Source organism: Lemur catta, chromosome 14 (assembly GCF_020740605.2).
Source record: "Lemur catta isolate mLemCat1 chromosome 14, mLemCat1.pri, whole genome shotgun sequence".
In the NCBI taxonomy this organism is placed as follows: domain Eukaryota; kingdom Metazoa; phylum Chordata; class Mammalia; order Primates; family Lemuridae; genus Lemur; species Lemur catta.
Genome location: NC_059141.1, coordinates 65,757,053 through 65,771,495, shown reverse-complemented (window position 1 = coordinate 65,771,495; position 14,443 = coordinate 65,757,053). Strand labels below are relative to the sequence as shown.

General features: G+C 34.5%; 1 protein-coding gene across 3 annotated transcripts in view; it reads left to right on the top strand.

Annotated features, from left to right (window-relative positions):
• The window catches only part of PARG (poly(ADP-ribose) glycohydrolase), a 120,066-nt gene that overhangs the window by 10,571 nt on the left and 95,052 nt on the right, over nucleotides 1-14,443 (top strand). For all 3 annotated transcript variants that reach the window (XM_045567977.1, XM_045567975.1, XM_045567978.1), the window contains exons 5-7: nucleotides 6,239-6,361; nucleotides 6,484-6,567; nucleotides 10,465-10,539. In XM_045567977.1, the coding sequence (XP_045423933.1) occupies nucleotides 6,239-6,361; nucleotides 6,484-6,567; nucleotides 10,465-10,539 (282 nt within the window). The remainder of the gene's footprint in view (nucleotides 1-6,238; nucleotides 6,362-6,483; nucleotides 6,568-10,464; nucleotides 10,540-14,443) is intronic.

Sequence of the window (14,443 nt, the reverse complement as noted above, 5' to 3'; positions counted from 1 at the left end):
TTCCTGTCACGGAAGGTGCACCATCTGTACATACACTTACTAAATTTACCAAATTCAGTCCAATTTCATGACATTTATCTTGAATGTTGTTGAAGATATCTATTCCCCATGTTCTGTTCTCAAGAGTGCCCAAAGCAAGTAACTTTTCCTAGCAAAGAAAATCTTCTGTTATGACCCGAATGAAGTATAAAATCTGTGCTGAGTCAGTAGTATCAGTTGATTCATCCAAAGTGATTGAATAAAACATATTTTCCTTTTGAAGTATTGACTGAAGTTCTGTTAAGTTGAAGGCTAATTCTTGTTGCCAATCAGTTATGGTTCTCCTTGAAAGAGGCAGTTGTTTGTACTTTAAAATGTTATCGGGGTCTAAACATCCTACAACTTGGACAATGCATTCTTTCACAATTTCTGTACCACTGAAGGGCTTCCCTTTTTTTCTGAGTATAAGCTACTTTGTAAATTGCTTCAGTGGCATTATTTACGTGTCTTACTGCTGCTTGAAAGAATTCTTTGCTTTTGCTTTTCATCTTTTAATTTCTGCAATACAACCTTTTGCGCTTCTCCCTGTAATTTAAAATATTTGTGGTCCTTCTGAGTGTTCTAATGTTAACACTGAATTAATTTCTTTCTTTCTTTCTGTCTTTCTTTTTGTTGTTTCATTCTTTGCTTTCTTTTCTTTTCTTCCTTTCCTTTCCTTTCCCCTTTCCTTTCTCCTTTCTCCTTTCCTTTCCCCTTTCCCCTTTCCTCTTTCCCCTCCCTTCCTTTCCCCTCCTTTCCCCTCCCTCCTTTCCCCTCCCTTCCCTTCCCTTTCCTTCCCTTCCCTTCCCTTCCCTTCCCTTCCCTTCCCCTCCCTTCCCCTCCCTTCCCCTCCCTTCCCTTCCCTTCCCTTCCCCTCCCCTCCCCTCCCCTCCCCTTCCCTTCCCTCCTGTATATTCTATAATCCAACACTACAGGTTTTTAATGCATTGTTTTCACCAAAACTTTTTCTTGCCAAGTTGTCAATCTGTTCTTTGGTGAGTCCTCATCATCATCCTCATTTAAGAGGAAAAGCATTGAATTTCTTTAATGTTGATATTGCAGTATCACAAAGCAAACAAATCATGTTATCTTTAGCAGAAACAAGATAATGCAACTCCCAATCCTCATTAAAAAATCTGTTTTCTTCCTTCAGTGTTCTCTTGGTCTTTGACATGATAGGCTGTTAAGCAGACAGAATTAAAAAAATACTGTTGAGCTGTGCAAGTATTCACAAATTCCACTTTAAACACAAACACAGTGCACTTTTGTCAAAAGCTGATAACAGACTGGCGTAAACTCTCGCCAACCAGTCTTTTGTGGTAGTGGTGCTAGTCAGGCGGGAGAAGTTAGAACTAAATCATGAGCATAAAAGCTGTAAATTTAGCCCGTATGTCTTACTACTATTAAAATTGTGCTGGTCAATCTGGGAGAATTATTTTGTTGAAATTTATTTTATTCCTTGGTATTTTAAATATGTTCATTTTAAAAATAAAATAAAAGCATAAAAGACAAACAAAAATGTATTGATAAAAATAAAAGGAATTATTGTATAAAATTTGGATTCAGAAAAAAGGGCTGCACTTAAGGACCTAGAAGGCCACAGGTTCCCTAGCCTTGGACCAAGGCATAGAAAGTTCTTCTGTCTTCTGCATTTATTAAATACTGAGAAGTCTACGGAATGAAGAATTACATGATAGCTTACTCAATACAGTATTTAACAAATTAGCAAGATGAAGCATCGTCTGATGAAATTGAATTTTTCAATATTTTTAAGAAGCCTCATTGGATTCTTTATTTTTTAATTCAGCTGAGACTATTTCTTGAGTACCCACTACACGTTAAATACTGAGTTGGTCCCTGAAGTTCAGATTTATGTGTGGTTCAGTGCCCTTAAATCCTCCTCCAGTTTTACCCTCTTTTATGAGCTTTAGATTCTTCTAGACGTCTTCATCACTGCCTCACAGGTATCTCAAACTCAACATGTCTAAAACCAACCTAATTTTCTTTTATTATGGTAAAATATACATAACACAGAATTTACCCTTTTAATTTTTGTGTATAATTCAGTGATATTATGTACATTCACAATGTTGTACTATACATTTCTAGAACTTTTTCATCTTTGCAAACAGAAACCCTGTCCCTATTAAACAGTAACACTTTGTTTCCTGCTTCCCCCAGTTCCTGGTAACCTCTTTTATACTTTCTGTGGGTTCTTGTTTTTAAAAAACAACTTTATTGAGGTATATAAAATTCACCCATTTTAAGTACTCAATTTGGTGATATTTAGTGAATTTATTGAGCAACTATCATCATAATCCAGTTTTAGAAGATTTCCATCACTCATTGGGTGGTTTTAAATATTCATTTCATTTATTAGTCTGTCTTTATATATATTTCACAGGTACTACATAAAAAAATTGACATTATCCCTTTTATCGTACAACTTAGTCTAAATATGATTAAATATTTTGAAATTCAGAATGCTTTACCATGTTTAGAGGTGGGAGTGACATCGGGCAGGATTGTGGAATGTGAGCTGTGCTCTAAAAGTTGAACAGAAATTTCTGAGGTGGAGTTAGAAAGATGAGAATTCTAGACAGGTATATAAGCTTTATAAGAAAAAACTATGTGGCTGAAAACTATTTGTCTCAAATGGAAAATATAGTTGGTTTACTGCAGTGTAGAATTTAGCTGGAGAATGGAAGAAGTGAAGACTTGAAAAGTGAATTGGGTCCATACCACAGAGGGCTTCAGGTGCCGGCAACCAGACTTGAGTCATGTCTGTGCAGGCGACAGTTGTGCTGTGGCAAGATTACTCAGGCAGCTGCAGATGAGGAAAACAGAAATGTGGATACACTGGAAGCAAGGAGAGGTAGTATAAGAGCTCAGATAAGAGATAATAAGTAAGGAGACAGGAATTATCAAATTGTGCTGTGTGGAAGTGTTTTAGGGGTTCTTTTGAAGTTTGACTTGTTTCTTTTCTAAATCATATTTTTAACAGTAAAAACCTATAATAAAAGAACAAACATACTCAAATTTGAAGATGCTTAATTCAACATTTCAACCAGATTTTGCCAAGATAACCCATTTTTGTGCCAACCATAGAGCCAAGGTTCTTTTTTATTTTTTGAGACAGAGTTTCACTCTGTTGCCCAGGCTAGAGTGCCAGGGCGTCAACCTAGCTCACAGCAACCTCAAACTCCTGGCCTCAAGCAATCCTTCTGCCTCAGCCTCCCGAGTAGCTGGGACTACAGGCATGTGCCACCATGCCTGGCTAATTTTTTTCTCTATATATTTTTACCTGTCCGTATAATTTCTTTCTATTTTTAGTAGAGACATGGTCTCGCTCTTGCTCAGGCTGATCTCGAACTCCTGACTTCGAATGATCCTCCCACATCAGCCTCCCAGAGGGCTAGGATTACAGGCGTGAGCCACTGCGCCTGGCCCAGAGCCAAGGTTCTCTTGCTCCTACTGTTTATCTGAAGAATTTCCTTAAACATGAAAGTAACAGTTTAAAAATTGTTACCTGTTGCAACTATGTAGGTGTGTGCAATCAGGATTTTCTTAATACTGTGTAAGAGATATAAATGTAAATTAAATGGTAGATTGATGTAAGCTTTAGCTATCATCCCTAACTCCTAATTTCAAATTTTGTATTTTGTAAAACTGCTTCATTGTCACTTATTGATGTTAGAGTAAGTAAAAGTTACTGTAAAAATTGTATTTATAAAAACAGCTTTCATTTGATTTAGAGATTATTTCATGTCGAATTTCTTAGGGGAAAAAAGAGTTCTGCTATTTAAAAAAGTTTGAAAATCACTGAGATAGGGTAATAATCATGGGAATAAAAAGGAAAATAGGTAGTTGCATTTTTTTGATGTAAAGTTCATAGTACATGGTGAATTCTTAAATATGGGTGATAAGTGAAAGGAGTTATGATGATGCATGTAAAATTAAATTTCTTAGTCTGGATGACTGGGAAGATATTAATGGTTAGAAATTGAAGAAAGGTCCGGGTGCAGTGGCTCACACCTGTAATCCTAGCATTCTGAGAGGCCAAGGTGGGAGTATCGCTTGAGGTCAGGAGTTTGAGACTAGCCTGAGCAAAAAAGCCAGACCCCTTCTCTGCTAAAAACATAAAAAAAATTAGCTGGGCGTGGTGGTGTGCGCCTGTATTCCCAGCTACTCAGGAGGCTGAGGCAGGAGGATCACTTGAGCCCAGGAGTTTGAAGTTGCTGTGAGGTAGGCTGATGCCATGGCACTCTGGCCTGGGGGTGACAGAGCAAGACTGTGTCTCAAAAACAAAAGAAAAATTGAAGAAAAGATTGATCGAGGGAGTTAAATTTTAACTTTTTACTCTTTCCTCTCTCTCCCACCTGCCACAAAGAAAAAAAAACCCAAAGCATCTTATGCCATCATTATTTAATCTCTATAATTGTTGTTTATTTCTTAGATAGCCAATGATCTTTAAAATCTCTTTCAAACATATTTTATTACAAAGTAACATAGGGTTATTGTAAAAAAAATGCAACTATTATATGAAAGTATATATAAGAGAAAACTCAAGTCTCTCTTAGTCCTATTTCCTGAGTTTAACAGTTTGTTGTATTTTCTTCTAGATTCTTTCCCCTGAATATGATAATATGATATATGTGTAATGAACAGTTTTTAAATAAATAGTCGTTAGTTATATTCTAAGATGTGGGATATTAATAGTTACAGAATTAATAGTTATAGGATAGTTACAGGCTATGGTGCAGTCATCATAGCTCAGTTGCAACTTCAAATTCTGGGCACAAGCAATCCTCCTGCCTCATCCTCCCAAGTAGCTGGGACAACAGGCGCATGCCACTATGCCTGGCTAATTTTTCTATTTGTAGAAATGGGGTCTCGCTCTTGCTTAGGCCGGTTTTGAACTCCTGGCCTCAAGCAGTCTTCCCACCTCTGCCTCCTAAAGTGCTAGGATTATAGGCACGAGCCACTGCACCTGACCATCTGTTCCCTTTTTGAGGAACAGTCTTCTTTTCTTTCCTCTCTTTTCCTGAGTTAAACTCAATTGCCACTTCCTCAAGAAAGCCTTCCCTAAGTTCACCAGTTAAATTAAATCTGTCTAGACTAGGTTCTAATAACATCATGAACCTTTGATTCATAGTGTAATACAATTGAGATCTTATATTTATTTATGTGATTACTTGATTCTCTGCAGTGAAGTACTGATACATGCTACCACATGGATGAACCTTGAAAACATTGTGCTAATTGAAAGAAGCCAGACATAGAAGGCCACATACTGTATGATTTTGTTTATATGAAATATCCAGAATAGGCAAAAATTAAAACTTTTATAGTTTAAAATATCTCCTTCCTCAAACATTTAATGCTTACTATATAGTAGCATATGCATATATACATATATGTGTCTTAAATATCGGGAATACAAAGTTAATTAATATGGTTATTATTCTCAAAAAAGTTAGAGTCTAATGAGGGAAGGAAAAACAAGTGTGCTCTAATATGATAATCTAATAAAACATGAGAAAATAAACTCACTGCCTATTTAAAAGTTTCTAAAGACTTCATAGAGGAAATAAAAATTGAGCTGTGCTGTGAAAGTGAGAATAGAAGTTTAACCAGATAAAGGGAAAGTCAGAGGTGGTAATTGGTAGCACTGGTACTAAAAAGAGACAGTAGTATGTACACAGGCATACAGATACGAAAGTGAATTTGCTATGTTTAAGGAATTTTAAATCTGCTGGCTTGTCTAGTATATACAGTGTTGGCGTAAGAAAGTATATAAAAAAGAGAATAACGTTTGGAATCAGAGTATGGGCATTATAAGATTAGAAGCCTGGGAATATTTTAGAAAGATAATGTTATTCCTAAGTGAGGACAAGGGTTTTATGGGGGGCCAAATGTGTCTGGGAGCAGTTGTAGTTAGGGAGAAGGATAGGAGGCTGTTGGCAGAAGTTCAGGCAAGGAATTGATGAGGCCCTGGGGCCTAGATGGGATGGAGATGGAATGCACAGAACATGGTGACTTGTAAACTGATTGAGTGGAGGTGAGGATGGGAATAGCTGATGAGATCTGTTGAGATTTCTTACCTAGGAACTGGTCTCTATTTTATAGCATTTGCTTTGGATACTTTCTTTGGATTATTTTATAGAAGGTACACTTGGTTTTTATGCACTTAAAATTTCTTGTTTACCTTCTATTTCAGGTAGATCTTTTGCGAGCAGGAGAAGTTCCTAAACCTTTTCCAACACATTATAAAGATTTGTGGGATAACAAGCATGTTAAGATGCCTTGTTCAGAACAAAATTTGTACCCTGTGGAAGATGAGGTAAGAACAAAACTGAAGTTCTTTTAGTCTCTGACAGATAGTTTGGTACTTGATTGTTTCTAATTCCATGATACAAAAGAACTTAGAATGGCTTCCTCCTATGTTTTTCTTTTTCCTAAAAGAATGGTGAGCGAACTGCAGGGAGCCGGTGGGAGCTTATTCAAACTGCTCTTCTCAACAAATTTACACGACCCCAAAACCTGAAGGTATGTTCTTTTTGCTATTCTTGTCTCTTACGTGTAGCTCTTAGAGATGGGGCCTGTGTCTTCTCCCTCTAAGACATTTTATTTTCTTGATAGAATCAGGTAACAGCATTCTTCATTTGCAGAGTGCTTGCTTCCTGGCACTAAGGAACACTCCTTAAAGACATTCTTGCTTCCCACTCTGTCACTAGGAAATGAGTAGAAGAATTGAGAGTTGTAAATGACTTGCCTGGAGCCACACACAATTTGGAGAACCAGGAATAAGACCTTTGTTTCTTGATTCCCCATCCAGTTTCCTTCAGTCTAGGCTTCTTTTATTTTTTGTTTTAAAATTGTTGCTTAATGTTGCTGAAATGTCTTTAAAAGTAAATCAGGAAAGAATTATGACTTCAGCAATATTTGCCTAAAGGGAAGCTGAGTTTCTTAATGATTAAAGTATACATTAAGCATTGTTTTTTATTGCTCTTAATATAGCTTCTAGTAGTTTACTAATTTATTTATTAATCTGATATTTTGGCAATAATTTATTTTTTGATTTTTTAATATTTCATTTAAGACTGTAAGGGTAACCATGAGATTGTTTTTCTAATATCTAAAATATAGGAGAGTATATATATTTTGGGGGACACTATACCCCTGGAAATGTCTAATGATTTTATAAGTATAAACAGTGACAGAATTTTTTATACTTCCATGAAAATGGGTTTCATTTTCTTTCAGAGACTTAATTTGTTACATACAGTTTCTTGGATTTCATAATGTTTTCCACCTATTCTTACAATTTATTCTTAAACTTTTATACCTTTCTATAGTTCCTGTTTTCTTTCTTTACCTGAAAAACATTGACATGTTTTACCATAATGTATTTGAAAAATTCATTCCTTGAGGATAGTGTTTCTCAATCTTGTAATGGATTCCTTTTAAAAAAAAAATAGATTCTTTTTAAAAGGAAAAAATTCTCAAGGTCTGCCAAGGTTTACTTCTTTTTAGAGTGTACTGTTGATTACATATGTACAAACATAAAACTAAATATAAACTTCTTACAGTGCTTTTACAGCTATTATCAATTTGATTTTTTTCCAGAATAACTAACCATCATTTGATTTGTGTTCATTATCATAGTGAAAGCAATTTGTAGTCAATATCCTCCTTTTTTAAATACTAATTATCAGTGTGTACAATACCCCTTTCTTGCACAGAAATTTTTTATTCACTGATCCAAAACCCAAAATTATATGCTGAGAAATTTTTTAAAATACTGTATAAAGAAGAAATTCTTTATTTTGTATTTATTCCTTTTCTTACTAATCACAAACAACTGATGGATGTTGATGGATGCAAAGATAGGATCTTAATGCAGAACTTAAGCTTGCAAATAAATGTGATAGTGACCACTTTGATCCAGGTTCTTTAGCATTTAACATACCCATACTGTGATATGTTGAAAGATGGCTCAATCTTGCCACCATTTTTATCTATTTAAAGTGCCAGCCTTCCTTCCTATAGTGTGTCATCATTTGGCCTTTGTTTCTGAAAACCAAAATTCTAAACTCACATAGAAGCAGGCCACTCAAGAATAATACTACCCCTAGACTATTTGAAAAACACTATCTTAGATTTTTTTATGGCCTTCTAAACAGGGGCTCTTTTTAAGAATTTTCGTATTTTTCTTCATACTTAAACACAGAATAATTACAGTGTTCTAAATTACACAGTCTGTTCACCTCTCTAGCAGTTCCTTAGTGTGCCATGATTGCTTTCATTTGAATTTCCCTTTCTTGTTTATCTTACAGTAGATTCAACAGAACAGAATAATCCATCGAGATTTTTCTATTTGCTTATGTTAATTGTTTCCTTTGCTGAAAGAATGCTTTGAGAGAGGAAGGGGGAAACATTAAATACCTCCAATTGAACATAATGATCTTTTTGCTGTTCATATACCATTTGATGTTGGCTTTATAAGGATTAGAGATGTTCAGAGTTTAAAGAAGAAGTGTCCTCAAAAATTTATTTACACAGTAGTATTTCTATAGTGTGTCTGATAATTTGCTCAGAAAGGACTTCTTTGTGCTTGTGCTTATTATGAATTATGAGCTAAAAAGAACTCACTCAAATAGTTGATAGCTCAGAATAGAGTTTTTCTAATTACAGGCAACCTTGTAGTAGACTACTTTTGAGACTTGAAAACTGAAGTAAAAGTAAATATGAGTTAGAATTTAATGCTAATTATAAAACATTAAAGAATTAAAATAGGATGCAAATGCTACTTAACATGCTTTCCTTACCAACTTTGAGGAATAATTTATGGATAAGAATGTATAGCCTTTCAAAGTGTTATCATTTGATGAATTTTGACATTTGCATATATGTATGAAACCCCCACTACAGTCAATATACGGAACATTTCTGTCATCCCCAAAGACTCTTCTTTCTCCTTTGAGGTCCATTCCCCTTTCTGCCTTGGCTCCAGGCAACTACTGATCTGTTCTTTTTCACTATAGCTTGCATTCTACATGAATGGGATCACATAGTGTGTATGGCGTAGTGTCTGGCTTTCACTCAGAATGAAGTTTTGTAAGATTTATCCATGTTGTTGAGTGGATCAGTAGTTTGCTCCAGGGTCTGCATTGTTTATCCATTCACCTGTTGACAGGCATTCCTATTTCATACTTTGTGTGAGGTTCTGAAATCAGATACCAGTGATTAGAAAGACAAACTTAAAATCTTTTAATTCTTAATGGAAAATTTTATTTTATGGCTTGTGAGAGAAAAATGAAAGCTCTTTCTTGCCATGTTATTTTGTGTTTTTTTTTTCTTTTCTCTTCTGATGGAACTTAGATATCCCCTGATTCCAAGTAAATAAGAGATATTTTGTTGGCTCATATTTTAACCCAGATGCTTGGTAATTATTTGTATGGCATGAAGTATTTTTCAGGAAGCTCTTTGGCAGAGTATTAGATTTTTTAAAACCTTTTCAATGATAAGGAGATTTGGAAGGTTTATTGTAATCTAACACAGTGGTTTTTAGACTTTTGTACTTCTTTGGTAAAAAAGAATTTGTGTATTACCAATATAAATAATTGTTTATAAATTGTACATATTTATTACTTTATTAATATAATATATATAGTCAAAATAGATATTTACAAGGATGAGATAAAATATAATTACAAATAAGAGTTCTTTCTGCACAACTAATGGATTGTCTTATGCACATCCAACCCTGGAAACTAGGTGTATCATATTGCCTATTCAGATAGTTTAAAGTTATACCAGTAGATGGCATAATATTTTGACTTTTTGTTTCCCATAAATGTGTAATTTATGTGAACTGCTGGGGGAAGATAACCATTTATATGTATCTTCTAAAAATAGCAGACAGTAAAGGAAAAAAGACCATTTTATGCTTTAGATTAGTGTTTCTCAGTCTTGTTTTCATTATGCCCACTACCTCAGGATCCTCTTAGACATTTTTTTCTTAATATTTCCCTTCCCATGAAATTTTAATACTACTAGTATACTGTATGTCTGTGTGTATATAGTGTGACCCTTTTCAGGGCCACAAATCATTGTGGTATGTAAGTTTGGGTTTTTTTTTATCCCCCAAGGTCCAGTTTTTATCCATTTGTACTATATCATCTTATTTAGAATGAATGCTTTAGGGTAATTGTGTTCTTCCCCTATTACTTGACCTTTCTAATCTCACTTTTCTTAAGTGAATAATAAATTATTTTAATAATATGTATTCTATTTGTCTATAGCTACTGATGTGGAGTAGCTAATGGTAGGAGGAAGCTTGTCCAGCATTGAGAAATTTACTGGAAGTAGTTCATAAAAGAGGTTATTCATAGGTAATTCACTTGGCTATATCATGAGTTTTTGTTTCTGCTTTTTTCATAGGATGCTATTCTGAAATACAATGTGGCATATTCTAAGAAATGGGACTTTACAGCTTTGATTGATTTCTGGGATAAGGTAAAAGTATTTTTATTTCTTTATGAAAATAATATGTCAACTCTGTAAGAAGGTTTGAGAAAAATACCCACAATTCTGCCACACTAACATTATTATCTTTTTATAAAATGGATCTCTGTTAATTTATATACTTATCTTAGGTAGATAGGAGTTAGTACTGAATTTTGTTTTATTCTCTTATAATATGCATTTTCTGTTATATTGTCAAACCATTACTAACATTATCAATGAATACATATTAGTCCATGACTAGATTTTGAGAATTTAATTTAATGATTCCTATATTCTCAAACATCTAGGCTTCATCCAATTTTACCTTGTTCTCAGTTACCCTGTAGTAACATTGTTGTATATGTATATGCAAAAATATATATATTCCCCCCCCATTTGATATTGTTTCTTTAGGTGATTTCCATAAATTAAATGGCTGGGTCAAAGGGCACAAAAGTGGCTCTGTATATATGCTGTAAAATCATTTTCCACAGGGGTTATAGCAATTTACTATGCTGCTAACAATGGATAACAATATCACTTTCACAGTACCATTAGCAGAGTGGGTATCATCCATTTTGAAACAAATGGCAGTATACTTTTTTTTTTAACATATTATTTTGAAAAAATTATAGAATCACAAGAAATTGCAAAGAAGTGTACAGGGAAATTCTAGGCACCTTTCATCCTACCTTTTCTGATGTTGATCACTTGTGTAACTATAATATAATATCAAAACCAGGAAATAGACATGAGAGCTTATTTAGATTTCACCAGTTTTACAGGTAGTCATTTGTATATGTGTGTAGTTATTAATGATTATATCCTATGTTACTGAAGCTTCATGTAAACTACCACTACAGTCTAGATACGGAACTGTTTCATACCACGTGGCTCACTGGTGTTGCCCTTTAATAACCACACTTCACTCCTTCCTAACTCCTGGCAGCCACTAATCTGTTCTACATCTCTGTATAATTTTTTTTTTTTTATTTCAGTGGAGTTACAGTATATAACCTTTTCAAATTGCCTTTTCTCACTGAACGTAATTCCCTTGAGATCCATTCAAATGTATCAATAATTTTTTTCCTTTTTATTGATGAGTAGTATTCTAGTAGTAGTACAGATGAATCATAATTTGTTTATAATAGACCTATTTAAGGACGTTTGGGTTGTTTCTAGTTTTTGGCTGTTACAACAAAAGGTACTATGAACTTTCATGTACAGGTTTTGGCATGAATATAGGCTTTTATTTTTCTGGGATAAAAATGCCAAAGAGTGCAATTGCTGAGTCGTTTGGCAAATGTATTTTTAGTTTTCAAAGAAACTGCCAGGCTACTTACCAGAGGAAACAATGGCAATATTCTTTTGCTAACTAATTAAACTCCCCCCCAAAAAAGGTTCTTTTATATATAATCTATTTAAAAAATTGTTTATAATTTGATTTTTCTGCTCTTCTAATGTTATTTTTAGTCATCCAAATTATGTGTGCTTCATTTATTAATAATACAAACTGAAAGTAATTTTTGAATTGGAAACATTTTGAAATACTGCACAATTTATGATTATCTAATAGAAAATAATTACTGAACTTTGTACATGGCCTATGTTGTTTCTTTATGTTCGAGCCTTTCTCTCTCTGGCTTTTTTTCAGTTAAATAACTCCATGAGGTAAATAAGATAATTATTATTATTATTTCACAAGTGAGTAGTTGCAATTTGGAGATGAACTTGCTTGGCTAAGGTGACATAGTTTGCAGTCATGGTCATGATATGCTGTCTCTCTGCACACACCTTGCCCTGTTACCTGTTGTCTCATTTTCTCTGCAATCAGAGACTGATATGCCCCCTTATTCACTTTTCTTTTGAAATTCTGTCTTCCCGGACTCATATTGTCCTGTTTGCCTTCTCCAAAATGAGATGTCACCTTTCTTTGAATTTCCATGACAATTTTTTTTAAAATTTATTTTGTAGTACTCCCTCTCTTTGCATTATTTGTGAAATGTTGACATCATCTAGTAGGTTAAAAGTTTTATTGGCCAGAAACTGGATCTTACTCAGCTTTATAGCTCCTGTAGCCCCTGATACACTGCCTTACATATAGCAAGTGCTCCATAAATATTTATGAACTTGATTTCAATAGATCAGGTAGTCATATGATTTTCAGGGTTACCAAGGTCAGGAGAATATTATTGAGAAGTAACAGTTCAAGGTAATAAAAATTGATATGTTTCTGATTTCTGCCCCCACTCCCTGCCCGTACACACAACATATCCAAATATAACAAACTTTTTTTCTGAGGATGTTTAGCTAGTGATATTCAGTATTCTCATCAGTTCATTTCCTGTGACATTACTGTGCTAAAGATCTGTCTATACCTTAGGACTGCTGGTGGTAATCCAAAAGAAAGTGGTTGGTTATAATTAAATTTTCAGATATCAAACATTAAGACTATTGTGAATCCTTATGATTAATACCTCCTGTTAATTTGGAAGAGCCTAAAAATATACAAATGCAATTGAAAGTAGTAGAAATAACACCACCACCTCTTTTATCCCCCAGAAATATTAAATTAACTAAGTATTTGTGAGGCAGTATAATACACAGCAGTGTTCTTGGATTTATTGTGTATCTGAATCCTAGAGGGCTTGTTAAAACAAAGATTGCTGCCCACCACCCTCTCCAAGTTTCAGATTCAGTAGCTCTGGGTTGAGACCTGAGACTTTGCATTCTAACAAGTTCCCAGATGCTGCTGCTGCTGCTGGTTCAGGGACCACACTTTGAGAATCACTGATGGAAAAAAGAGCATAGAGTTAAAAGTGGGAATTACTGTTTCTTAGTCTCAACTCTGTAACCTTGGGCAAGTCACATGACCTGTGCACCTTATTATCCTCACTTGTTAAATGGACAAGATCACCACTTTAGCCACCTTACCAGCAGGTTTTAAGGATCTAACTAATGTATCTGACATCACTTTTAAAGTTCTAGCATGATAATCAAATACATTGTTACTTTCTTACCTCTGAAAAATTTATTTTGCCTCTTCACAAAAAAAAGGTCTTTATTAACATATCTGAATTACAAGAAACTTAAATATAAAATATAGTAAGACCATATAGTAAGGCCAATAAGAAAACATAAAGAAGTAAGACCATAAAAATTACCTATGATTTTGCTACCCATAAATAATCATTCTTTTTTTTTTTGAGACAGAGTCTCTCTCACTCTGTTGCTTGGGCTAGAGTGCCGTGGTGTCAGCCTAGCTCATAGCAACCTCACACTCCTGGGCTCAAGCAATCCTCCTGCCTCAGCCTCCCTAGTAGCTGGGACTACAGGCATGCACCACCATGCCCAGCTAATTTTTTTTTTTCTATATATTTTTAGTTGTCCAGCTAATTTCTTTCTATTTTTTTTTAGTAGAGACGGGGTCTCGCTCTTGCTCAGGCTGGTCTTGAACTCGTGAGCTCAAACGATCCGCCTGCCTCGGCCTCCCAGAGTGCTAGGATTACAGGCGTGAGCCACTGTGCCCGGCCCATAAATAATCACTCTTAATATTTTAAAAAATGTAATTCTATTCACTTCTGCATATTAAATGTGGATTTTTTTAATGTTATAATTTAAAATGAATGTCTTTGTACCTAAACCTTTTATATCATGGCCTGTTTCCTGAGGATAGAGTTTTAGGAATATACTTATCAGATCAAAGGGTATGTTGATTTTGAGGCCTTTGGTACATACTGCCAATTTATCTTTCTAGAAGGTTCTTTGAGTTTTCAGTTCTAACCAGCAGTTATGTAAGAATCCTATATCACTGTGCCCTTCTCAGTATATTTACTTTCAAAGTTAGATAGTATATAAAAGCACCCTGTACAATATCTTCTGTAGCATACAGGCTTAATATGTTAACTTTATT